The 25,863-nt window shown below is 41.9% G+C and overlaps 1 protein-coding gene across 1 annotated transcript in view; it reads left to right on the top strand.

Annotated features, from left to right (window-relative positions):
• The window catches only part of MCF2L2 (MCF.2 cell line derived transforming sequence-like 2), a 165,102-nt gene that overhangs the window by 31,776 nt on the left and 107,463 nt on the right, over positions 1–25,863 (top strand). Inside the window, exons 4-12 of the mRNA XM_067301662.1 lie at positions 9,088–9,178; positions 10,479–10,598; positions 15,123–15,239; positions 18,511–18,660; positions 20,519–20,643; positions 22,180–22,294; positions 22,927–23,046; positions 24,384–24,575; positions 25,401–25,592. Coding sequence (XP_067157763.1) covers positions 9,088–9,178; positions 10,479–10,598; positions 15,123–15,239; positions 18,511–18,660; positions 20,519–20,643; positions 22,180–22,294; positions 22,927–23,046; positions 24,384–24,575; positions 25,401–25,592 — 1,222 coding nt within the window. The remainder of the gene's footprint in view (positions 1–9,087; positions 9,179–10,478; positions 10,599–15,122; positions 15,240–18,510; positions 18,661–20,518; positions 20,644–22,179; positions 22,295–22,926; positions 23,047–24,383; positions 24,576–25,400; positions 25,593–25,863) is intronic.

Below are 25,863 nucleotides of genomic sequence, written 5' to 3'. Positions count from 1 at the left end.
ACCACAGAGAACTGCTACAGTACGGTTATTTCTGTGCTGTTTTTAAGAAACTCTAATTACTTGACTGTAGTGGGAAGCACAGACTTGGGAGAAGCAAGTCTCTGGATCTGTTTTATTAAATACGGTAGTGGTAGTGGCCAACACCTCAGTGAAGGAGGAAAGACAAAATGCTGGCCTTGCTTGTGTGAGTGAGGATGGATGGTGATCCACGTGACAGGAGATGTTGGTCATTATCAGTGGTAAAATGTTGGCTGTGAGGTTTCATTAATATTGTCATATTCCTGTAGTCATTTAAGTCTCTCTTGTCACACTGGACAAATGAAAAATCACAGAGGTGTTGCTCTCGTGGAACAGCTACCACCGAGTCAGGGAAGTGGGGTGGAAAAGAGAAGCATGTGCCATCTTGACTGTTCTTGCAAGCGCTGCGTGCTTTCTGATGCTGTTTACTGGGAGATTGCTCCACATCTAGGATGTTTTCCTTGCTGTTTGCCTGCAGCTCTGCTATGGAAGTCAAACACACTCACTTCCACTGCTCTGAGGAAATCCACTGAGGCATAGCTGCTGAATTACTTTTTGTTTATCCAGAGAGAGAGCTTAATATTTTTTCAGCCTCCTGATCCTGTCTCTGAACCATGGCTATTTGTGCTAGCTAGAAGCACAGCAGGGATTTATTATTTCCTGTGGTCTTGTGTATAAAGGTGCTTAGAGGATGACGAGGGGAAAACGTGCCTCCTTCAAGTTTGAGTAAGAAGTTTTCCAGCTCCACCTACATGTATTCCCCATCAGGAGTTGCCAAAATAAGCTGAGAGGAACCACACACTGAGCTTAACAGCTTCATTGTTTCACTCTACTCTGTAGGACCTTTGTTCTGCAAGGCAATATTCCTTCTTCTGTATTTCTCCATTAACTTCTGGACTGGGAGGATGACTAGCTTCAGGGTTAATAAAACAGCAGTAGTAGCTGAGAAAAACACAAAACTAGTTTGTCAGTTCTTTATGCTTGGTATCTTGGAGGGTGATCCCTGGTAATGTTAACACATGTTGGAGAACTAGCATGTTACATTGTCAGCGTGATGAAAGGAAGTGTTATAAATGGATTCAAAAGAAATTAGACAAATTCATGGAAAATAGATCCATCAATGGCAGCTGAACACAATGGCCAAGATGCAAGCTCTGGTTGAAGAAGTCCATGTATTCTTTAACGCTAGGACTTGGGAGAACAAGCTAAGAGCAAGATTGCCCTTCTCACTTTCCTTCTGCTGTTGCCTCAGCATCCACTACCTACCATCACTGGAGACAGGGATTTGGGCTAGATGAACCTTTGCTTTGATTCAGTATATCAGTTCTGTATTTCCTCTTCCCCTGAGGAATCCCAGAGCAATGTTCAAAGAATGGTGAATTAAGTCTCAGAACTTCATCTGTAGGTCAATAGAGCTACAGTATGCCTATTTCATAGATTATGAGGTGTAAGTAATATTTTACACTAAAGACAAGCTGACCAAAACCTACATTGAATAAGTGACTACTCAGTTTGATTTAAATGACCTGTTCAAGATCAGTGATAGGCTGGGGTTTGAACCTGTATTTTCTGCACCCCAGCGCATTGGTTTGACTCTTAGATTCAATCACAGATCACACCGCAGGGATGTGAGTTGTCCAGGTAGTTTGCTAGTCACTGTTGCGGTGCTTTTGGAGAGGTTGACTCTGCATCTCCTGAGTTGCTATTTCAAACTTGCCAGCCTTCATGTAGAAGGCAAGGGACAAAGGCATTCATTTAGAAGAAGAAGAACCTGAGCAGCAAGCTTTGGTTGTGTGATTTTTGACATAATCATGTGAAGTAAAAACTCCCTGTGGCTTAAGTATTGGCCCTGTTTTGATACAACAGAGCCTTGTTAATCTGCAATTAGCTGATCTGTGCACAGAGTGTGTCCTTCCTACATCTTAGCAAGCAGTCATGGGCCTGTATTTGTTACTTACATAGTATGGTAGTGCTTAGGAGTGTACTATGACAGCTTTCCTCTACACATGTTATTTCACTGCTAGTAGTTCACCTGTTATTTTATTCTTAAGGAGGATGTGCAGGCATCAAAGTGACTAAGAGAGAATAGTCTTTTAGAGTGTGGAGTTATGCAGGGTATTGCCATGAATCAGACAACATGAAGTATAGTTTGAAAAGCAGTTCACCCTGCTTAGCATAGAAAATATTTCCTTGTTCATAGCTCAATGAACTGGAGAAATCAGTAACATTTTTCAGGCAGATATAGAGAGAACATCTGTCTTGTGTAGTGTCTATTTCTGTGTATCCTGTAGAATAAGGTTCATATTAGTTGTGCAGATAAGGTCTGTGATCGCAGATGACTCTTTTCAGTGAGTTAGTAACTTGCTAAGTCCCTCTGGAGTGACTGATCTTCTGTGCATAAGCCTATATGACAAAACATTGAAAAGAGAAAGGTTGATATCAATTGTTGTTATTTAGATGTACAGGCATACACTTCATCTTTGAGGCTGCTGAGTGCTTTTACTTTATCGACTCTTGCCTAACACAATATTTTTGGTGGGCTGTAAGCAAGTCTTGGACTTCTGGCCTTTAAAACATGAACTGCTTTCCAAGATGGAAGATCACTCTAGTGAGACTTTTGCAATCGGATTAATTTTCCATCTGGTTCAGCCCCTGCTCATGAGAGTGCTGCACCAAGTGGACCTACATATATAAATGTATGCAGGCACTGGGTAGCATGGGTGTGCATGAATGAGTACACCTGTGCAAATGCATACACCTGTGTGTGCATATGTGCAATAGATAGCTGTAGAAAGCTCTTTTTACTCACTTTATTCCACAGCCAGAATTCCCTTCTCTTCCAAATGAAATGGGTCAACTGCTCTGATAAACAGCTGCCCCTCTCTTCTTCCTGAAGAGGTCAGGAAATTTGGCATCCCCTGGCCCCCTCAAATCAGTGCTCGAGAGCTTAACCTGGATTCAGAGCTGAAGATGGATCGGCTCAAGTGATTGTACACCATTCATTCAGGAAAAGGGAATCTCTCTGCCAGCCATATGTAGCCCTAGGCAGACATCTCTGAATTTGATTTGGAGGCAAGCTTGATGTTTATCTGCTATGTAGGATTTTCTTCAAATCTCTTCAGGGAACTGGATAAATCCTAATGCATTTCCATAATGAGGGTAGAGATATTACAGTGCTGACTCTGAGAAAACATTGGTAGAGTGTGTTTGTTTGTTTTTAAACAAACTTGCACGCGCACATGTCAATAGGGCCTGCACCGATGCTGCTGTTTTGGCTGAGCTTCTGCTTCCTGCAACTGATTGCCTGCATTCATCCCTCAGCGCCAAGTGACACTCAGACCTTGGCATGGCCTTTCTTTTCGGCATGTGGACTGAAACAGGATCACTTGCTGACACTCTCTCTGTTTCCCTGGCTAAATTTAGGCCTTAAATCAGCCCTGTCTAATTAAAAAGAAAAAGGCATACAAACACTGTTGGCCCATCTCAGTGAAGACAGGTGATACTGTCCTGAACATCAGGGTGAAATGCAGGGAATAACATTGCTGAAGGCTGAGATATAACTTTGTGTCAAGGTTATAACCCCATTTTCAACTTTCTGTTGTCCAAAGACACCTCCCTTGTCAAGGCACTCCATGTGTTGCATCCATCAACCTAATCTGTAGCAGCCAAGATATACAGAGCTGTATCTGTGAGTGGTTTCTTTGCTCCTTGACTTTGCACAGTCTGCCAGAGTGATTTTGAGGGATGTAGATATTCCCTCACATTTCTTCTTCTGTGCTCTGCTCAGCCGCTTTGCTTTTCAGCAGCATGTGGTTTTATCATCTTCCCCTCCCCCTCTTTTCCTCCTTCAGGTCATGCAGACTTTTAACTGTATTCTCCTTTTTTCACCCACTTCATCTCATCCAATGTAGTAAGTTCAATATTGTAAGTTGTATATGTGGCAATAACTAGCTAAATTGTTTGCTTAATGGCCCAGTTCCAATTTTACTCTGACAAATCTTTCTCAAATCTCAGGCCTTGGCTCCTTCTTCATTCTCTTCCACATCTGGGATTGTACCTGCATTATCTGGGTAGTAAAGTGTTGTGGCCTCTTTCTTCTGCCCCAAGCCATGAGCTGGGCACAGCTGCTTGGCAGGTTTTGCCTTTGCCAGCCAGCCGCGGTTGCCGCACTTGGTCTTGGAGTAAGAGAGCAGTGAGTAGCACCTCACCCTGGCTAGGCCACTTACTAAGTGGCCTTGTGCTCTCTTTTGCTCTTTCCTCATATTTAAATCCAAGTTAATATATAAGTATCCATTTCATATTTCACTTCCTCAGTCTGTCTCTCTAACTGGCCTGCGACACTGTGTGAACCGCAGTGGCTACTGAAGAGCAATGATGCTATTTCCATATGTTCCTTCTTCCCAGCCCTCCCTGCCCCCATGACCATTCTTGCCAAGCTTAATTTCATGAGAAAATTCCTTTGCTTTGTCTCTCTAGCGTTTTCTTCCTATATCCATCTTTCACGAGCTCTCATTCCTATTATCTATGAATTTAATTTTTATTGTCACATCTGATGCCTGGATGCTGCTGTGCTATTCCAAATCCCCATGGCAGAAGAACATATGAAAAAATGAACTGCTAGATCATGGATGGGTACTTGTAAAAACATCCAAAGTCCCTCTTTTAAGTGACTTCTGCTCTCTATGTTTGAGGGACTTTTTAAAAGGGGGCTTAGAGTTAGTTCTGAGGCACATAGGCAAGTTTTACTTGGCACAAATACTTTTGTGTTTGTTTAAATCACAGTGGTGCTTGTTGCTTTTGGCAGATGCTGTCTTGTCAGCTACTTGCTTTGCAGTTTACTCATGAAGGTGTAAATGTAAGAATCTGAATCTGAATTCTTTTTGGCCTCCGAATTTCCATGTGAACTCCTTTTAGAAAGCCTTCAGTCAGCCTCTCAGACCAGGAAGATGTGCAAAACAAGGCAATTCCTGTTTGCAGGCAGCTTGTGTGAATATGGGGCTTCTGGATAGAGTTATTTGTGGTTTGTGTGTGCCACAAATTTTACTGAGAATACATTTTTCTCTTTTTTATTAATCTGATATTGGTTGAGTAATATTTTTCTTTAGACCAATATCAGCATTTTGTTAACTTCAGCTAACATGCTTACTTTGTCAGTCATTTTGTTATAAATCACTGGTTTCAATGGAATTGCACTGGATTTGAACCTGATTCTGTGCGCGGAATTAACATCTGAGAATTGTTCAGCACCTACAAATTTGTTGGGTGAGCCTAAGCTGTGAAAACAGAATTAGATGCTGGTTACAGTAATATATTCTCTATTTCTCTGGAGTGGAGCCTGTGTTTTGATGATCCGTTTCATTCTTTAAAATTATTTGTTTGCCGACGATACAAAACTGGGAGGGGTGGCCGATACACCAGAGGGCTGTGCTGCCATTCAGAGAGACTTGGACAGGCTGGAGAGGTGGGAGGAGAGGAACCTCCTGAAGTTCAACAAAGGGAAGTGCAGAGTCCTGCACCTAGGGAGGAATAACCCCATGCACCAGTACAGGCTGGGGGCTGGCTTGCTGGAAAGCAGCTCTGCAGAGAAGGACCTGGGGGTCCTGGTGGACAACAAGTTGACCATGAGCCAGCAGTGTGTCCTTGTGGCCAAGAAGGCCAATGGTATCCTGGGGTGCATGAGGAAGAGTGTTGCCAGCAGGTCGAGGGAGGTGATCCTCCCCCTCTACTCAGCCCTGGTGAGGCCACATCTGGAGTACTGCGTCCAGTTCTGGGCTCCCCAGAACAAGAGGGATGTGGCACTACTGGAGCAAGTCCAGCGAAGGGCCACAAAGATGATTAGGGGACTGGAGCATCTCTCTTATGAGGAAAGGCTGAGAGAGCTGGGCCTGTTTAGCTTGGAGAAGAGAAGGCTGAGAGGAGATCTTATCAATGTGTACAAGTATCTGAAGGGAGGGTGTCGAGAGGATGGGGCCAGACTCTTTTCAGTGGTGCCGAGCGACAGGACGTGAGGCAACGGGCACAAACTGAAACACAGACACTTCCATCTGAACATGAGGAAAAACTTTTTCACTGTGAGGGTGACAGAGCACTGGAACAGGCTGCCCAGAGAGGTTGTGGAGTCTCCTTCTCTGGAGATATTCAAAACCCGCCTGGACGCAATCCTGTGCAATATGCTCTAGGTGACCCTGCTTGATCAGGGGGGTTGGACTAGATGATCTCCAGAGGTCCCTTCCAACCTCAGCCCTTCTGTGATTATGCCTTCTTGCCTACTTGCCTGCTGCTTTAACATGGTCCTCAAAATTTAACATGGCTGTTTAAAATATGCAAAGAATATTAAAGAGAAAGCCTTTTCAAAAGTCATCTAAACCTGTAGCCATTGAAAGGAGAATTGCACTGACTTCTTTCTGTGCCCCAAAATCTCACTATTTTACAAATAGCATTGGTATAAATAACGGAACGATTTGAATAACACAATCTAAGTAATAGGGATTTTGTTCCCTCAGAGTAATCGGTCACAATAAGCATTTTTAGCATTTGACTTGCCAGATTTTTTGGTCAAATCCTGCTCCCCTGCAAGAGTAAAGAAACCTAAGTGGGACATACATCTTGTAGCTACTCGCTTCTCTGGTCATTTGAGGAACTGCTGGAGGCAGAGCTAACCTCCAGTGAACCTGCTTCCATGGGCACCGAGCCTGCTTGTGCCTGTGCTTAAACATGAGGCCAGCCAGGGTGCTGCGATTGGTTTGGGGAGCACTGGTTTGTGACAACTGTGAGTGCTATCAGCATCAAGTATTTGAAAAATTATTCTGGATTGGTCTTGACTGGCGCGTAGTTTGTAGGAGGGTTTTCAAGTATTTGTTAATGAGGAAAATCCTGCCTTTAGCAAGCCAAGTTTCTGTGGACGACATGATCGGTCAGCAGTGAGTGTTGACTGTATGGCCTCCTATTCCCTAGGCCCAGGGTCTGTGTGCAGCCCACATCGGTCTGGTTTTTAAAGTGTGTTTCCATCTCACAACTGCTCAAGGGCTTTTGGTAATGTGAGTGAGAGAATTCAAAGTGGTGCTGAGTTTGTGGCTCCAGCATATTTGCTCGTGTAGATGAGTGAGTCTCAGCAGTGCCTCCTTATGTCAGGAGCATTGAGGTCTTGGTGCTGCAGCAAGTTAGAGGATTTCTCCTCACCTCACCTTGTAGAGCCAGTGGTGGTTTGGGGTTTTTTTTGCCTTTTGGGGTGGTGGTTGTATTAGCTGGAGAGCTGGGGGCTGCAGCTCCCAAGTTCAGAGGTAAATGGAGTAACAGGGGCTGCTGGTGTGGGTACAGGGATTGGCAGTGCGCTGTGCCCGGGCTGGATGCAGCCCTGGTGCTGAGGAGTGGGGTTCACAGCACACCAAGCTTGTGCTTGGGGTGGAGTGGGATGCTGTGCCAGGGGGTATTGAATGGGAAGGGAGAAGGGAAAAAACACCCTTCCTTTCTGCCCTGGTTCCTAAACACGTTTGCTCCCTACAATCTCTAGCAGTTGTTTCCTTTCTACAGTGACCTGAATGTTTCTCTACAAATTACTAAACAGAGGAGAATAATGTTGATGGATATCATGCAAGCAAAGGAGGAAAGTGGCGCATTGTTTTCCCCTAGGTCAAGCAGGGAGATATGGGTAGTTTGATAATGCCAACTGTCTCTGCTTCTCTGTGTAGTGAAGGATCTTTTCTTGCAACTTTCCCTTAAACTTGCAGTACCCAGATTTGTTTTGATTTCCCAAACTCTCAACAAGCTTACACCAGCCATCACTGTTTCCATTGGAGGTTTTCAATTCCAGGTTGTTGATCTTGATCCTGCAGAACTTCGGCAGATGCTCAGAGCTGGTATTGCTGGTGCTCTTTGGTCGGTTATTGACATGAGTTTGCAGTTCAAATCCAGCCCCTCACAAAATGACCCGTAAAAATGATTTGCCTGGGCTACTTCACGACCTCTTTTGGGCACAGTATGTTTTTACAGAGCAGGGCAAAAAGTAGTCTTATGCTCTCCAGTGAAGAAAACAGCAATTCTGCCTGCTGCTTTTATGGACAATGGAAAAGGGATCAATGTTTTATACAACTACTCTTGCTCTTCATCTGGGCAAAGGCCAGGAGCTAACTAGGTGTTTGATTGCACCTTGTTGTTTGATTATAACAACATGTATACTTTTTCTGCCTGGCTCGGATTTGTCCAGAGATGACTGAGCTATCCTGCTGTAAAGAAGTTCCTGGAGTTTTTCTCTAAGTTTGCTTAGCTTTGAAGACTACTCTCCAGCTCTAAGCACTCATGGAGGGCAGGGAGAAGAGCAGTCCTCCTGGAGCCCTGTGCAGCAGTGGGATTTTTAAGAGGTGAAGGAGGGGATATCTGTGAGGTCTGTAGAACTGGGATGGAGCATCAAATCAGTGCCTCATAAAGACCCCTTGAAAAGTACAGGGAAGGAACAGTAACCATTATTCTAGTCAATATGTTAAGACAGTACTTTTGAATGGCTTGCAGCCTTGGGACTAGTCTGTGGTTTAGCAGCATTTCTCTCTGATCTCTTAAACTCCTGCTTTGTCCTCCAAAATTACTGGGGCATTGTGTGCAAAGGGAAGGTAGTGGTGGTGGGAAGATCCGTACTCCCCCCAGAGCTAAGTGCCCTGTCAGATGTCAGCATATCTGGAGAATGAACATTGAAGTGGGGTGGTCTAATAACTGGAATTACTTTGCAGAGCAAGCAAGATCTGAGATTTTTCCCTTCGATACAGCACAATGTAATTTGTGATCCTGAACTATTCATATCACCTAGATTTGGCAGCAAGTAGCATAGCAGCTGAGAGATTTAGCAGATAAAATATTCATGTTTTGTGGAAGCTGCTAGCCTTACGCTGGAAAGAGGAAAATTTGCTGGCTTTCCTGTTCACGTGAATTTCTGCCAAATATTCATTCTCTCCACTGTACGTTGCATTTTCATAATGGACTTAGAAGGTAATCTGACGGAGGCTGTGTTTTGCTGCAATACACTTCCTTGGAATGGGAGTACCTTCATGTAACCCAGCATACTTATTTCATGTTTTGCAGTCTTGAGGCTGCCAGCATTGGATTCATCATCATCATAGACAGACGACGGGACAAATGGAGTGCAGTCAAGGCATCCCTGACACGAATAGCAGTAAGTGCCTGCCTTTGTTTTTTATCTTCTAGAAATTAAAATTATCTGCTGAATCTTCAGCACAGGATACAGTCTCATGAGCTCACTTTTAGCTCCCTTATTTGGCTGTTGATGCAGTTTCTCCCTGACCCATGAGCTCATGAGTGTTAACTAGGAGATGGAGGAAGCTGCAGTAACAGATTGCCAGTTTTGTTTACTGCTGAATTAGGACAGATTTCTTATTTGCCAGGGCAGATTTGTTATTTGCCAGGGTGACTGTGCTATAAATTCTAGTGATCTGAAGTGGGAGTGTAGCAGAGACTCCCTTCGGTGCACCAAGCAAGGAGTGACGGCGTGGCCTGCTTGTGAAAGAAAGATCCCGAGGGACTTAGGTTTATGTGGTAGTAGGTGATCTATGTCAGAAACTCCCAATAGCTTATTATATCTCGTTTGGGCAGGTCAGAGTTAAGAAGCTGATTTTCAGTGCTAATGAAAGCAGCTGTTGTTATACGTGTATTATCTGGAACGTGTGCTGTGTAAGGAACAAGGGCTTGTATGTAGCACTCGGTTATATCACCTCTGAGGTTTAGGGTAGAGGGATGTCTAAGGTGACTTTAAGTCACTTCAGGGAATGTGGACAGAATCGGTTTTCATTCATCATTCTTTTTAGCTGCCCTCTCCTAGAAAGTGTTCTTTTTAATGCTTCTGAGCTCAGGGAAGGACTGCGTGAGAGATGTAGGCTGGGTGTTGTGAACAGGGCCAAGCCTGATGAAAGTGCTGAGTGCCTGTGTGTGGGAAATGCATAAGAAGTTAAAAAAAAGATTTAAAAAACCCTTTCCAGGATGTGAAGATAGGTCAGTTTGGGGAATCCATCTGTGCCACCTGCTTCTTTCACCAAGTCGAATGTAGGTAGCCAGTTTTTTGTAGGTAGCTGCTTTTGCCCTCTAGTGGCTGCAGCCTAAAAAGGGGGGAAAGCTATGGTGCAGTAGTGCCAAGGGGGCTTGTCGTGGTTCAGATCTGGGAGGAGGAAAGGAGAAGGGACTGCTGATGCACAAGCTTCAGAGCTCTGTGCCAAATCTCTAGCAAAAACCAGTGTATGGCTGGGCAGTAAAATCCAGGGGCTAGTCTTTCCTCTGACTTCAGCAAATTGTGACATTTGGCATGTGCTGAATGGACCAGCTGATATCCTTAACGTCTGGACAGGCCAAGGATCAGTATTTCCTACCTGCTTTACCCCTGTTAGGAAACACTTGACTGAAAATTCCCTTGGCCTTCCTGTAAGGAAGAGTTGTGCCTTCTAATTGTTTTATATTCCTTGCAGGGAGCGTTTCCAGGAAACCTGCAGTTGGTGTTTGTCCTGCGGCCCTCCCGCTTTATCCAAAGGACAATCGCTGACATCGGCATTAAACTCTATCGGGATGACTTTAAAATGAAGGTACCGGTAAGCATGCATTTTTTTTGTCCATGCGTACTCCTCATCTCCATGTCTGCAGTTCCTAGGTGTCAGCAAATTTCTCATAACCCAGTAATTAACATTTGATTGCAAGTGGCAATCGGGGACTTTGATCTGGATCTGTGTAGCGTATACAATGTCATTAAAGATTCAACTGAAACCTGAATGACATCAAATGAGCTTTGAGATGCGTGTGGGAACATTTGCAACTAGCTTCATTATCTGGATCAGATAACTTATTTTTGCTTTCATTTCAGTGATAGGAACATACTGGAAAAGAGCAGAACCTGTTTGTGTATTTAGCAGGGGTCTGCTTAAGTTGTGTTTGTGGGATTTTCTACCATCAGCTGCAGTAATGCCAAACAGTTAACTATCACTGGATGTTTTACAGGATTTTAATACACGTGTTCCCATGCAGAAGATCAGTCTAGCTATAAAGTGTGACTGGATTTAAGTAGTGTCATCTTGGCTCTTAACTCAGTGGAGCTGTTCCCCCGATGTTGGCAGAGGTAGTTCTTGTCACTCCAGTGACAAACACAGGTGGCTAGGGCTGAACTCTGCACTGTTTTGTGTGTCATCCATGGGACCGTTGACAATCTGACAGTGCTCCGGTTACGTGCTTGCAGGGAATTGCCTATTTATAATGCCTTTTATGGTCCTCGCCCACTCAGGGTTCAAAGCTTGCTTTTTACTTCCCTTTCTATGTACTTGACATGTGCTGTGGGTTGATGAGAATGTGATTTGAAGCAGGCTATCAAACCTGAGGCAGTTTAAGTTTTAGATTATTCTGTGTCAGTTCTTTTTGGAGTTGTTCCTAACTGCATGTTTGCCTGTGGTTTCAGGGCGTTTTATAAATAAACTTGAATGATGATTATTAATGGTATTTCTTCTTGGAACAGACTCATATTGTGTTCCACAATGACTTTACTGGAGTGATTTCACATCATTGTTTTGGATTTTGCTTCTGGTTTTAAATTGTTTTACAAAAGACCCATGGCTCTCCTCCAGTGATTACTAGACTCTGTCAATACCTAAGTTTTAAGTTCAGAAGGTTAAGCCACTTCTTACTTCTGCTGAAGTAAGAGACAGAAGCCAACTTTTTACAGGGAATACAGAAAAGGAACCGTGAATATTTATTTTGGTATTGTGGATTAAATAGTACCATTGTCTCTAGGTTGGCAAGGGTGCCTTCTCAGTACTAAATGCGAAACTGATATAAAAATGTATGTTTAATTACAAAGCAAAATCTTTTAATTTTATAGCACTTAAAATTTTTTAAAGAAATTTTTTAAATGGATGCTCCTGTATTTAATAAGCCACAATTTGCTACCATAGCAACCACTGTACCAGGCATAACTTCATGAAAGAATAGCATTTGCTAACAGTTCAGCTTCTTCTGTACTTTTAGCAGTTTATTTGATGACAGTATGTCCTTTCAAATCCAATTTTGAAACTTCCAAGTCTGGAAGGGAGGGTACTTACAGGCAAGGATCAAGAACTGCATTAAGTATTAAATAGTTACTTAGCCTTCTTACAGACAGAAAAGTCAAGATATGAGTTTGGTTTTGGGTCCTTTTGGACATCCAAGTTTTGAGCCATCTTGGGTATGTTCACATCGCTCTTAGAGAGCAGTCTTACAAAAAACTAGGAACATGATGGGCTTGCTGCTACATCTGCCTGCCTCCTGCCCACGTATCTGCGGGCAGACTGTCAGACTTGTACACGCCTGCCCTCATACGCCTGGTGATACTCTGTGTTGCTTGGTGCTGTGTGCTGATGGTGCCCAAAGTTCCTGGGGTCTACCATGCTCTCTGGAGGCGCCTTTTAGCTGTGTTTGCATCTCGCCTCAAAAAGATCATCTGGATATGCACCTACATAGTTCAGTTTCAGAGCCGCTGGAGTTATCGGGAGAGAAATCTATTTGTTCCCCTTAAAAATAGCATACTGCGCACCAAATGTAAGAACAGGGCCAAAGAGTCCTGGTCCCAAGGGAGTTATCCTTACTGAAGGAACTACGTATCAATAACATTCTTTAATACTGACGTCATCCTCTAAGCTGTTTGCAGGTTTGTACATGTTGTGTGTTTGGCACTGTGACGACGTTAATGTCATAACTGGGCCAAGGATAGGTTGCATTTCCTATCACAAGTACAAATGAATAAGGGCCAGATCAGGAACATTCAAAAGAGGCTACAAGAACGTGGTGTGCATTTGATAAGAAAACACAGAGTTTATCTGAGCTATCAGAATGCAAATATGTTCAGTAAAATAGATCTGCTGGGTTAAATCAACACTGGATTGAATACAAACCAAAAGATCAAACAGGAGCAAGAAATAGAGGCTGAAATAATAAAACCAGACACAATATGAAAATGCAGGATTTATAAAACTTACTGGCATACAAATGTGGTTGATAAAACCTGCTGAAGAAAATCTCTATTGAGAGAGTTATTTGAGAAATTGTCAATTCCCAGGAACAAGATGTAAAAATATTGGAGATACACGAGGGTTCATCTGAGATAAAATCTGGTAATTCATGAGGAACACACAGAGACAGAGCTCATATTCTCCAGCTTATGTTGCTGGAGAATGGCTGCTTTCTCTCTGGCAAGGAGTGTGAGGCATGCTAGTACTTTGCAAGATCTGTTTCTTAGACAGATCCTGGATGGCTCTCAGTCATTCTCCTGCAGAGATGCCTGTGGGGGGAGGTAGCACTGTATCTGGCTGTATTAATAGATTTGCTTTGTCTCTTGTGCTGAACGTATCAGGTTAAAACAAACATCTTCATAGAAGCAAAATGCATGACAGTGTTCTTCTGTAGTTTCAGTGAAGTTTGGAGCATCAAAAGATTTCTAACTTTTCAGCAAGCACTCTGTTGGGGAAGAGCTACAAAGCAATTAAGACGTGCCTTCTCAAAGGTGATTTGCGATTCAGAAGTAGTGCATAGACTTCATGCTTCAGGCTGAGGTTAATCCAAGATGATCTAGCTTTTTGAGTTTTCTGGCTAAGATCATCACAAAGCAGCTTTTGGTTTTACGTTCAGGGAATAGCTTCCCCTTTAACTTTGACCAGGGCACTCAATGCTGAGGGAACTGGGCTTGTTTAGCCTGGAGAAGGGAAGGTTGGGAGGCAGGTGACCTAGCAACAGCTTTCCAATATCTCTGAGCAGGTTGCTGAGAAGATGGAGCCAGGTTGTACATTTGCAGGAGGACAAGAGATAATGGACATAAAGTGAAACAAGAGTGCTTCTGACTCGATATAAGGATAAACTTTTTCATCATGAGAACAATCAGGCAGCGGAATAAGCTGCCCAGAGAGATTGTGCAGTCCCAATTCTTGAAACTTTTTAAGATTCGGCTGGATAATGCCCTGAGCAACCTGATCTGATCTCATAGCTGACACACCTTTGAGAAGGCTAGACTACAGACCTGAGATTCCTGCCAGCCTGAATTATTCTAGGATGATTCTGTAACAAAAATCAGCTTACAAACTTGTTCAGGCTTGTTCTCAAGACTCTTCTTACAGCACTGTTCAGCTTAAAATATACGTCTTCTTGCCTCTGAACATCTGTGCTCATCTCATTGTGCACAGAGTGTTTGCACTGAACTTAACTCTCTCTGTTGGAATTAATGCATGCTAACAGGCATAGCCAGTTACCCTTTCTTTAAACAGTAGAGCCAAGTAATACATTTGACAGATTTGTAGTCATTTGTGCTCAACACCTTGTTTTTCTGTTGCTGAAGTCATAGGGTATTTTCTAACTGTTAGGATAACAAGGTATAATTAAATTCATGTGTGTTTTTTGCATAACCACTTGTGTCTTTTGTTGTTAGATATAACATTTACAGTGCTAGCCAAAAAGTAATAATGCTTACCTGAAGCTTAATGCGAATCTGGTTTTGCTTTCATTTAAGTGGGTCTAGTGATAACAAGACAGTTTAGAATGAGAACAGGAATTTAGGCTTGTCTCTCCTTTTCCTTACATCGTGATAAAAAAGGAAAAGCACCACTCAGTGGACACACAGAGACATAAAATGATGCAAGCGAAAGGAAAATTTTGTTCTTAGTGGTCTAGTTTCAGCACTTCCATGGATCAAGTTGTTGATGTTGAGGAAGTTGTTTAACCTGCCTATACCTCTGTTTCACAGTAAATAACAATTATCTACAAAATACAGATATTCTTTGATGAAAATTTAAGTGGATATTATAAATACCATACTTCTGCTCTTTTTGCATGTGCAAAATGGCTGCATCCTCTGCCTAGCAGGGAGCAAGATGGTATCAGCTTATGGGTTGTTCAAAAATGGCCATGCGCGTGTTGAGAAAGCCAAATCTAGTGGAAATAAACTGTGGCCATTATATGAATAAATACATAATGAGAACTTACTGGCTATGGTGGAATTGCACTTTGGTTGTATATATTAAAGGCAAATCCTAGGATCCTAGGAAGAATGATTGAAAGGGCTCATATTTCTCTCAGTTAATCCATGGTGTTTGGGTTCATCATTTCAGATCATCATGTTAAATTCTGTCTCCGATCTACATGGTTATATCGACAAAAGTCAGCTGACCCGGGAGCTGGGAGGAACCCTGGAGTATGGCCACAGTCAGTGGATACATCACCGAACCGTGAGTGTTGGTGGTGTTCTTACTCATGTCTGCAGCCAGGAGTGACCAGATGATGATTGTAGAGCAAGCATCAAGGAATAACTCTCCAACTACATTTCAGCCTGCAGATTTTACTAGGGACTCATGAAAAGAGGAAAGCTATGACCCAAAGGAAGAAGAGTAAATTCCACAAAAGCCTGTAATAGAAATAGTAATTTGTATTTCAGTGTTAAGCTGGACTAGGGTCTGACAGTGTCAGTATTCCTGCTCAGCAAGTCCCGTGGGCACATTCTTAACTTTTGAATACTTGATGAAATTCATAGGCTTTCAGCTCATGGATGAAATTGAACATATGCTTTAGCACTTTACTGAATCAAAGTTCAAGATTCTCACTTTAATAAGCAATTATATCCATGTTTTTAAGAGAAAATAATACTCAGGACAGTGGATTTTATTTTCCTTTGTTTTCATCTCTGTGCTGTGTAAACACACACTCCAGCTGGGTCTCATTTTCAGTAACCTGAGAACAATTAATAATTGTAGGAAGGCAGAAAGGCTTTTTATTATGTTAGCTTTTAGGAAACTTGTTACTGGTTTGATAGTTCCTTTTTTGGGGTTTGTTAACACCTCTCAGTAGGTGATCTTCGAAACAGTGTAAACAATTCATTATGATACCCAGAAAAGGTGTCAGCTTACAAAAAACAAACTTTGGAGCATTAACAGCCAAAATGTTGTCTTATCCTATTTGAGTGAAAAGGTGCAAAGTTGGGTCCTGATACTGGAAACTGAATTAATTTCCCTGAGGCTGTAAGACCTTCTGTCTGTGTGGGTCTACTTGCAAGATCAGGGCATCAGAGCTCAATCCTAAGTAGCCCCAATTTTTGCTGTGTTCTGAGCAAACCTGAGTTTAAGTCTGTTGTTGCTGACCTGCAAACTAGATTTAAAACTCAGAGAAAGAACTTTTCTGAGATATCTTGGATAAAGTTAAAGCTGCTCATACTGTCTGCTTGTTTATGAGGCTTTAATATTTTCTGTGTACTAAACCAATACTCTTCTAGAGTAAAATCACATTGTCACTTTCCTGAGAACCACCAAATATTTCAGGCTTCTAAATACACAAATGTAGAATCTGAGTTTCCTTTCTAACACTGGCTCATTACCTTCATAGCTGTGCTGTCTGCAGTGAGGTTAGGATCAAGATAGAAGGTGAACAGGCTTATCTGTCAAAAGTATAAAAAAGAGGAGACTGTCCTTTCAGGAGGGGTGAGTCTGAAGAAATCATCTATGTGAGTTTTCAAATAGCTAAAGCCTTGAAAAAGGAGGAAGGTGGGTAAGAGGAGGTACAGAAAAGGCTGTATTGTTTGTTAAGAACAGAAGATTACCTAAGAGGGTAGAGTGAGTGTGAATGTACAGTTTGGTAAAAGATGGCCAGTTAGCCAAGATTTGAGATGAACATGGATATGTAACCCTCAGATCTTTGGGTTACATTTGTTTGAGCATTTTTACCAAGCACAGAGACTTGAAAACAAAATTGCAATCACAACTTGGGAATATGAAACAATTTATTGCTTGCGCACACAGGAATGGGCTGGGGCAAACATGCCATTAGGCCGAGCACGGATGAGCTCACCATACCTTGTGCCACCAGTCAAATCTCTGCTGGGTAAGAGGTTGTCGTTTAGGGAAATGTTAGGCTCTGGTGCACCTTGAAGCAGGCTGACCTTCAAATTTGCTGAGCCACTGTCCTCATCCCCTTTCATGCTTCTCTTAGTGGTCTCATATCTTGTCCTACTAGAGGTTTTTTTGTGAAACAGCTTTAAATTGTTATTGGGTAGTATTGACTAAGCAATCTCACTGCACTGTTCTTTGTTTCCACTTTCTTACCTTTAATGACTTAGTAACCTATGAGCTTTCCTGCTCAGAGAGTACATTTTTGGCTTTAGTAAACTGGGCCTTCAGTTGTGGATGGCTCTGCCTGTGTTAGTCAGAAGCGTGACATCTCAGCCAACTTTAACACAGTAGTTTCAGCGCTGAGAAGAGCAGACTTCAGTTGCTATGCATTGAGCCATGCTGTATGTGGGTCTGTGCTGCTGAAAGCAGACATGAATTTATTGGAAAAAAGGGGAAGGAAAGAAGGCTACGAACCCTTCTAGCATTGCCTGGTGTAGAGCATGTTTCAGATCACATGATGGGGCAGCTATGTATTTTTGTAATGTAATTTCTCTCTGCACTCTCCCTTCTGAACAAGGATCTACCTCTGATTTGCTTTTCCACAGAGCCCATAGTGTAGTTTTAACTGTTGTGGTTGTGAATGAGGCATTCCTATCATTGCTGGAGAAAGGAATGCAACTTTCAACAGCTATGTAGTGTTTGACTGGATGTAAGAGCGCCCCTAGTGCTGCCGACTGACTCAAACCGTAGTATGGTTAAGATCAGACAGTGTAAAGAATAAAGAGCTCTAAGGCGCAATATAGTTTTTTGCTGTCCCTAAAGAAATTATGACGTGACCATGAAAAAAATCCCTGCGCAGTTACTTGATACGAGATAACAAAGGTTTTAATTGCATCTCATGAGTTTGAACAATATATTTTACTCTGAAGATGTAGTATTCTTACTACACCTTTCACTTTCTGCAATAAAACCACAACATTCTGAAAGTTCTGTTTTGGTGCACCAAAGTGATAGAGAAGCAGCAATGCTGCAATGAATGTATGCCTTTTCAACTGTATTTACAGTAAGTTGCTCTTGTAGTTGTGTACTAATATGAACAGATGGGAGGGAGTGACTGGAATACATCAAGTACAGATAGACAGGATGGAGATGCACAGTTTGAGAAGTGGCAGGGAGACAGATTGCTGCTGAGTGAACTGTGACTGTATAAATAAAAATTTTAAAAGGCTTTGCTCTATGTGCTTTTGGTGTCTCCTCAACTTAAATAAAGTCTTAATTAAAATCTTCAAAAACAACAGATTCTCCCAGCAAGCATGGGCAGAGAATGTGAAGTTTCTGTCTTGGCTTTGAAGCTGATGCCCACTGTGGTTTCGTTATGTCTGTTAAGCTCTGGGAGTTCCCCTGCTGGTTTATGGAGATGAACTTGTAGATCTGTGAAAATATCGTTTGTGGCACTGGAGTTAATCTGTAACTTGTAGCAGATCTACCCACAGAAGGGCAACTTGGCCAGCTTTAGAGGCGTGTGATACTCACAGCCCAGTATGCCTGAAAGACCAAGCATTGTTATCAAGCTAAGGGAAAATAACCAATCTGTGACCCTGTGATCCTCCTGCTTTTCCAGGCTATTGAAAATTTTGCAATGACAGTAAAAACAACAGCGCAGATGCTACAGACCTTCGGAACAGACCTAGCAGAGACTGAACTTCCCAACGATGTGCAGTGCACAGAGGAGCTCCTCTCTGCCCATGCTGACCACCACAGCAAGCTGAAGGTGAATGTTGTCACATGATGACAGCCCCATCAGTGTGATGTATGATTTTTGATTTTGCAAAATTTTCTGCCATCATTTGGGAATCCATCAGCTGGAACAACTGAAGAGGAGAGAAACCTGGGTTTGGGAGGTTGATTTAATGCAACTATGAAAAGGGACTCTTTACAGCTTCAGGAACAATAGAACAGGGAAGTACCAGTGCTACTATATAAGAGGCTGTGGTGGGATCACATCTGAGTTAGGGTGGGCTCTTGATGAAGAGTTCCTCAGAAGGGATGAACTCACACTGGAGCAGATGTAAAGAACATCTGTGAGGATAATCCAGGAGTAAACAGATTGATCTAATTAGATGATGACTGTCATACCATAGGAGAATTAAAAAAAATGGTTTTAGCTCATGCTGGAGCCTGGCTCTTACCATCGATTTCCCCTCAGGTCACATTATTAGTAGTAGCCATCTTAACACTGTGGCACAGTGCTCTACAGCTGGGATATGAAACATCCCCTAGGCTCTTTGGCTGTGTCTGTGCTAGTCCTTTCCTGAAAAGTTGGCAGATCAGAGCAGATAAAGCAATGGTAACATGCATTCATGCCCATGTCCCAGCACAGGGAGAGGTGACCAGCCTTGTGTGGCAGCAGAAAGGATCCCTGCGAAAGGCTGATAACAGGGCATTTCCCTGCCAGCACCCTGGGAACTTCACTGCTGAAAGCAATGTGGAGGAGGAAAGTGCAGTGGCAGAAAATTTAGGAAAGATTCAGTGGTGTGAAAGTGAATTCTTCATTAACTTGCAGAGTGAGCAAAACATGCTTTCTACCATCTAGTTTTCCACTCATAGACTCCTTTCAGCTGGTACTACCACATGGGTGGTGTTCTGTCCTGCTGTCTTCCAGCTGACATGAACTGTAGCATCTCCAAAGATTCAGTGATGTTCCTTTTTGTGGTCACCTTCAGTGCAGGAAACAGGGGAAGGGCAGGAATCCCCAACTTACAGGAAAATAAAGATTGTTTCACAGACATTCCCTCATGACTTAAAAATGTATTTCAGGACAATTTTATGCTCTAGTTACAGAGCCATCTGCACAAAAGGACTGCACTGCAGTCCAAACTCTTCTGTAAAAGGTGGAAGACAACTAGGGGTACTGAAGCAGCCTTCTCCAAAATATAATTGCTCAATTAAAGCAAAAGCTTACCTACTGCCTCCACTTGTTGTCTCTTTTAGGTGCTTATTTGGTCCTCTTTAGTGGAATGTCTAAGTGTCAAATCATCATTACTGCATCTTCCTTTGTGCATATATGGAGTTTGACAGAGGAGATAACTTCATTGCCTAGAGTCATGCAGTGGTCTGCAGACTCCTCCAGCTGACATGTTAATGTTTGAACCCTATTTCCCTTTTCAATGCTCTTCGTTCATGCTGGGAAGGATACCTTCTTCTGCGGATGACTTCTTGAGAGCTGACATGCTGTAGCTCAGCATGTCATGGCTTTTTTTAAGGAAATTCCATTAAGAAGTGCAATGTCTCAGGACTGTCTCTCAACTCACTGAACAATCTGCAGGACAAGTTTCATTTGTGCCAGAATATTTATTTTATTATGGAAGTTGCCAAGTCAGAAACCCAGTCTGCTCAGAAGTTATGCACTTTTTCCTTCTCAGGAAATATCACAACTGCCATTCAAACTGAAGAGACTTAGTCTCTCCATTTCTAGAAAGACCATATCATTCTTGGTAAACATTTGTATTTTGTTCCAACTACTTAATAACTGCAAAAGAATCCTCTAGCATTACTGTATTGTCCACCTAACAGATGTGAGCATTACTTGAATAAGTACACAAATTTGTTTGGCTTGTTTTTTCCCTCAGGATGAGCTGAAACTAGCTGTGAAGCAGGGGGCCACCCTACTGACATGCATTAGGGAGCCAGTCACCCGAAGCGCCAACAGCAAACTCAGTCCAGATGAACTGGAAAATGTGGCAACAGTGGAAAGGTCGGTGAAGCTAGATTACTTTGAAGCTAATTTAAGAAATGCGGATGTAATTTAGGTCCTCATTTAAATGTTTTAAATATATGGACTATGAATTCCCACTTGTTCACAGTTACTCATGGTTTATTGGGCAGGTAACTCTGAGAGAAGAGACTTGTTATGAGATAGTTACTTGACAAAACTGGCCAGGCAAATTCAAGCAGGTCCTGAATTTCTTGGTGTTTTTTGGTTGGACCACTAACTACCTGGCTGCAGATTTAATGTGTGACTTTATTTTCCCCCCAAACATACACGTCCTCTGCCTGTTGATAAAGCGACATCTGAATCAATGTGAGATGAGGGGGAATGTGTTTGTGCACATCTGTGGAAACACGAGGGGAGGAACAGATGAAGAAGGTGCTCTGAAACGTACCCCTTCACGGCTGCATAAGGAGAGAGAGAAATCCCTGTTCCTTCCTACAGTCCTAGTTATTAACATAAAGCTTTTAGTCACTGTGTAGAAGTTTTTCTCTGCCCTGTGATGCCATAGAAAGAGAAATGTCATGTTAGTGTTTCAGATTGTCTGAGTTCAGTGGGAACAAAACTGCCAAAAGTAAAGCTGAGCTGCTATTTTTCACTGAATAAAATCCTTAAATTAGTCATCCCAAAGGAATTTGTGAATTCATCTTGAATTCACCAACAAGCTTTGATTAAAAACACATTTTTCAGAGATCAGTTGAAAACACTGCTGTGTTTTTAAGAGGAATAAGAGGGAGGTAGTGGTGTTTACCCCAATAATTTGGTGATTCCAACACTCACTCAGCCTGTAGGAGACCAGGTCCAGTCTCCTGCTTGCCCAAAATTTTCTCTTGGAACTGTTCTACTTTGTCGAATACTTAACTCGTCGTTTAGAGACTGTGCGAGGATGATTCACTAGTCTGGTGTGTCAGACGCTTTACTCAAGAGAGGGAGCACCTTGATACTAATTTATTTTCCCCCAAAAAATGCTTAATTATTTACACAAAGTGAAATAGTGTCAATGGTGGGCATTATGAGCCTCTAATCTTGTTTTGAGGGTAGGCGGACTGGGAAAAATGATTCAGTCGTTGCCTATTTCTGGTGGCTGAAGAAAATGAACAACAAATTGTAGAGTTCTGTTTTAATCATCCCTTGAATTAATGATTGCATCATATTCGATCTGCATCAACCTGGGGTGAATTATCTTTGAAGAACTAGGTGGAAGCTGGGGAGAGAGCTGCAGTGGGCTGCCAATACATGGATCAGCACCACGTTCCTGTTGCAGGTCAGGAGGCAGGACTGCAGCTGCCACTGTGGATCCATGTGGTTGTCACTTATCAGTCACGTTCCTCCCTGTCCCACTGCAAATGTCATTCTACTTTTGCTTAAGGGAGAGTTGACACAGAAACCTTGTTCTGCTACTTACATAGGTGTAGGCTCCCCACCATCTCCCTACTCTGCATTCTGTAACCAGTTTTTGTATCTTAACAGAAATGAACTATAGGAGATAAGTAAGTGCTTTTCACTCTAATTTTTTAACAGGTTGTTGGCTCAGTTGGATGAAACAGAAAAGGCTTTTGATCAATTTTGGACCAAGCATCACCTAAAATTAGAACAATGCCTGCAGCTTCGGCACTTTGAACATGATTTTAGAGAGGTATATCATTTGTTCGTTATGTCTAGCTTTTTCTGGTAAATAAGTTCAAACTTAAGCAATAGAGTATACTGTCAATCCAGAAAAGAGGTTGGGAGAGAAGCCACTCTTTATGAAATAGGAAAAGCATACTCAAAAATGAAATTTGTGCCAGCTATCAGATATCTTAAAAGATTTCAATAAGGCACAGTGAGGAAGGTGCTAGCCTGCTAGGTCAAAATGGGAAACACCAACTTCTTGATAAATCATTGTGTGTTTATGTGTGATGTGTTACCATACATCACATCTTCTGTGATGGTAAGTGCTCAATCCTTCCAAAGTCTATGAAATTCAATTCAGTAAGCCTGCTTGTCAGCCCAGAGGATGAAGTAATACAGATTCTGGACTTACAGGTCTTTGAATCTGAGTTGGCCTAAATAAATAATGAACAAGAAGCGGAGCAGCTCTTTGAAGAATAGTTGGTTATTACTTTATTCCTCGGCTTTTCCATTCTGAAAGGAGCTGAAAGACTAAAGTTGAGACACAGACTCTCCTAAAAGATGTAGGCAAATGTTTAGAAGCCATACATTTGCTATAATTTTACAGGTATCTTGTGAAATTTTTTCTGTTTTTGTTTTTTTTAATTTCTTTGTTAGGTAAAACTGGTGTTGGATAATCTCATGGAAGCACAAGCAAGTTTTGCTGACCTTGGAGACAGTGTGACTCGAGTGGAGCACTTCTTAAAGGAACAGAAACAACTGGAAGAGAAAGGACAGGTTTGCACTCAGTATCATATTCCAACTGCTATAGATTTGTTCTTCTAGACCCTTCTCTGTCAGTGTCCTTACATCACACTCTCTTCTCATTTCAAATTGCAAAACTAGGTTCCAATTTCCAGAAGCTAAGGTTATTTATTACCTGGAAAGGTAGAAGCCAGATGAAAAATCTGCATTTCAAACCCAGAAATGTTGGGCTTACCGCTGGAGTCTTAAAAGCCTGGAATAAGCAAAATTTGTCAGATTCTCTTCACCAGATATCTTTTAAGACCATTTTATTCAAACTTGTCATAGCAGTTTCAGGAGCACCTGTGGCTTCCCATAAACACTTTTCTTTTACAGACATTTGGACTTTGTAATTCTATCAGTTGGTCAGCTGTGTAATATGTATCCCATTCAGTGTTATTAGAAAGCATTGAACAAATGAGTAAGTTGAATCAGAGGAGGGTGTGCATGAACAAATGGAAAAGCCACTGATCTTTTTAAGCAGAGAATTAAGATTCAGAATTATTGTGATCTTTGCCCAGCTCTTCTGTAGAAGTCCTGAACGTAGGTTAGAGTAACTTGCATTTTCCTTCCATTCTGTGCTTGTTAGACGCCTCTAATTACATCCCACTGTGACTAAGCTTATGAATTATACCTGGTCAGTAAAATCTGGAGAAATTTCCAAAAATATCTTGGAAAAAAAAAAACAACTAAAGCATTAGAAATCTGACAATTTGCAGGTGAAAAATAATAGTATTTTGGGTTATTGGGAACTTTGCAGAAAAAACTCGTATATGAGTGTCCTCACTGTGAAAAAGCAGAAGACATATGCTCCCCAGTTTAGAAAAGTAACTGCTGCATGGTTAGGTGATTTTTCAATGAAGATTTATTCACAGTATACCTATTGAAGCACTAAATGTTCTTCTCTCATTTGATATTCATGCTATCACAGGCAGCTCTTAGTCAGTTGAGACAGATAACTTAAAATAGCTGATATAGTTTAAACTCATGTTTCGCTTTCCATGAAATGGAGAAAGTTCTTCTGTAGTTATGAGGGCCCAGCAAAGAGCTGATAATTAATAGCTGAGAAGAGCAGATGTCTGAGTGCCACAAGTGGTTTAAACTCACATAGTCTGTGGAGGCAGGAAGAAATCTCTAAAACAATAGAAAGAAATAATACTTACTGACAAGGAAATTGGTGTTCAGTGCAAGTTTGAAGTAAGACACATCAGCTAGATGAATATTCCACATCTTTAGCTCCAGGCTACACCAGGGTTTACAAAGGTGGATTCTTGTTGTTAGGTATGTCACTTTAAGATCTAACTTTTAATTGTTTCTCATTAATTTCACAGGAACCTTTGGAGAAGGCCCAGTCTCTAGCTCTCCATGGAGAACAGCTCATCCAAAACAACCATTATGCAGTTGACTCCATTAGACCAAAGTGCGTTGAACTCAGGCGTATTTGTGATGATTTTACCAATGAAACCAAGAAAAAGTATGATATTTTGGGGAAGTCTCTTGAACTGCATAAGCAGTTAGATAAGGTGAGTGAGCCTTTTCAGTGAACAGCCCTGGTAAGGTTCTACTGAAAATGAATGCATGGGTAATTTGGATGAAGGGAAATAGGATTTACTCCTTTTCTCTCCATTTCATTCAGAAACTGCAACTATAAAAACTGGAGCAGTAGCTTCCCATAAGTATGGTCCTAAAATGATGAAAAGTGGGATGTAAAACTAAGAACCGAGCTACCCCTAAACTTGAAACAAGAACCAGACACATTCTGGAGCTTAGAGTTTACTGCTCGTTCAGTTGTTTTCACTTTCTGTGATCTGACTAGAATAGAAAGCTAAAATGCTGAGTGTCTGTATGCTATTCTAGCCTAGCCTGAACCAGGAATTACCAGAAAATTTCTGAGAAAACCTGCTTTTGATTATTTTTAACTGAGTTTTATAGGCCTAAGAAGTTTTGGGGAGTTCTGATTCAGTTCAAATATTCGTTTTGATTTTTGGATAATTGCGTGACTTTGAAGTGTGACATTCAATGTCCATTTGTGACACTGAAATGAGGTAGTACAGCTGAAAGGTTTGATTTACAGCAACCACGGTAACACTCCTCTTCCTTGCTCAGAATATTATTATTTTATGTGTTACTGGGCCATCTATCCCATGAGACCTGAATTTGACTTGCTATTGTTCTACGTCGTTAGGTGGTGTGAGTTGTGGCCAGGAGCTGTTGAGTGCTATGAAGTAACATTCATTCCTTTTAGTGACATGTAAGGGTAAATTAATATTTCATGAGGTAGAAGCAACATTTCCCAACATGGGCTGTTAGTGATGATGAAGACCTTGTTGCCCCACTTTTCTTTAAAGGCGAGCCAATGGTGTGAAGCTGGAATCTACCTCTTAGCTTCCCAAGCTGTGGACAAATGCCAGTCACAAGAGGGAGCTGAAACTGCACTCGTTGAAATTGAGAAGTTCCTCGTGACAGCTAAGGAACACCAGTTGTCTAACCCTAAGGAGTTCTACAATCAGTTTGACACGATCCTCACCCCAGAAATAAAGGTAAACCCTCTCAGACGTGTACGCACTCAGTTAGAATTTCAAAATAGCAATTGACTTGTACGTGAGAGAGTTCTGGGATGTGTATTTGAGTCTGCTCAAATATACCTCTTTCCCCACAGTGAAGGATTACAGGGCACTGAGGTAAGCAGTGGGGACAATAGCTTTTACACATGTGAGTAGTCCCAGAACACATAAGTGATTTTCTTCATGGAGAACAAGAGAGGTGCCTGAGGACCGGAAGAAAGCCAATGCCACCCCAGTCTTCAAGAAG

This window comes from Apteryx mantelli, chromosome 9 (genome assembly GCF_036417845.1).
Source record: "Apteryx mantelli isolate bAptMan1 chromosome 9, bAptMan1.hap1, whole genome shotgun sequence".
NCBI classification, from domain to species: Eukaryota; Metazoa; Chordata; class Aves; order Apterygiformes; family Apterygidae; genus Apteryx; species Apteryx mantelli.
This window is presented reverse-complemented; position numbering and strand designations above follow the sequence as displayed.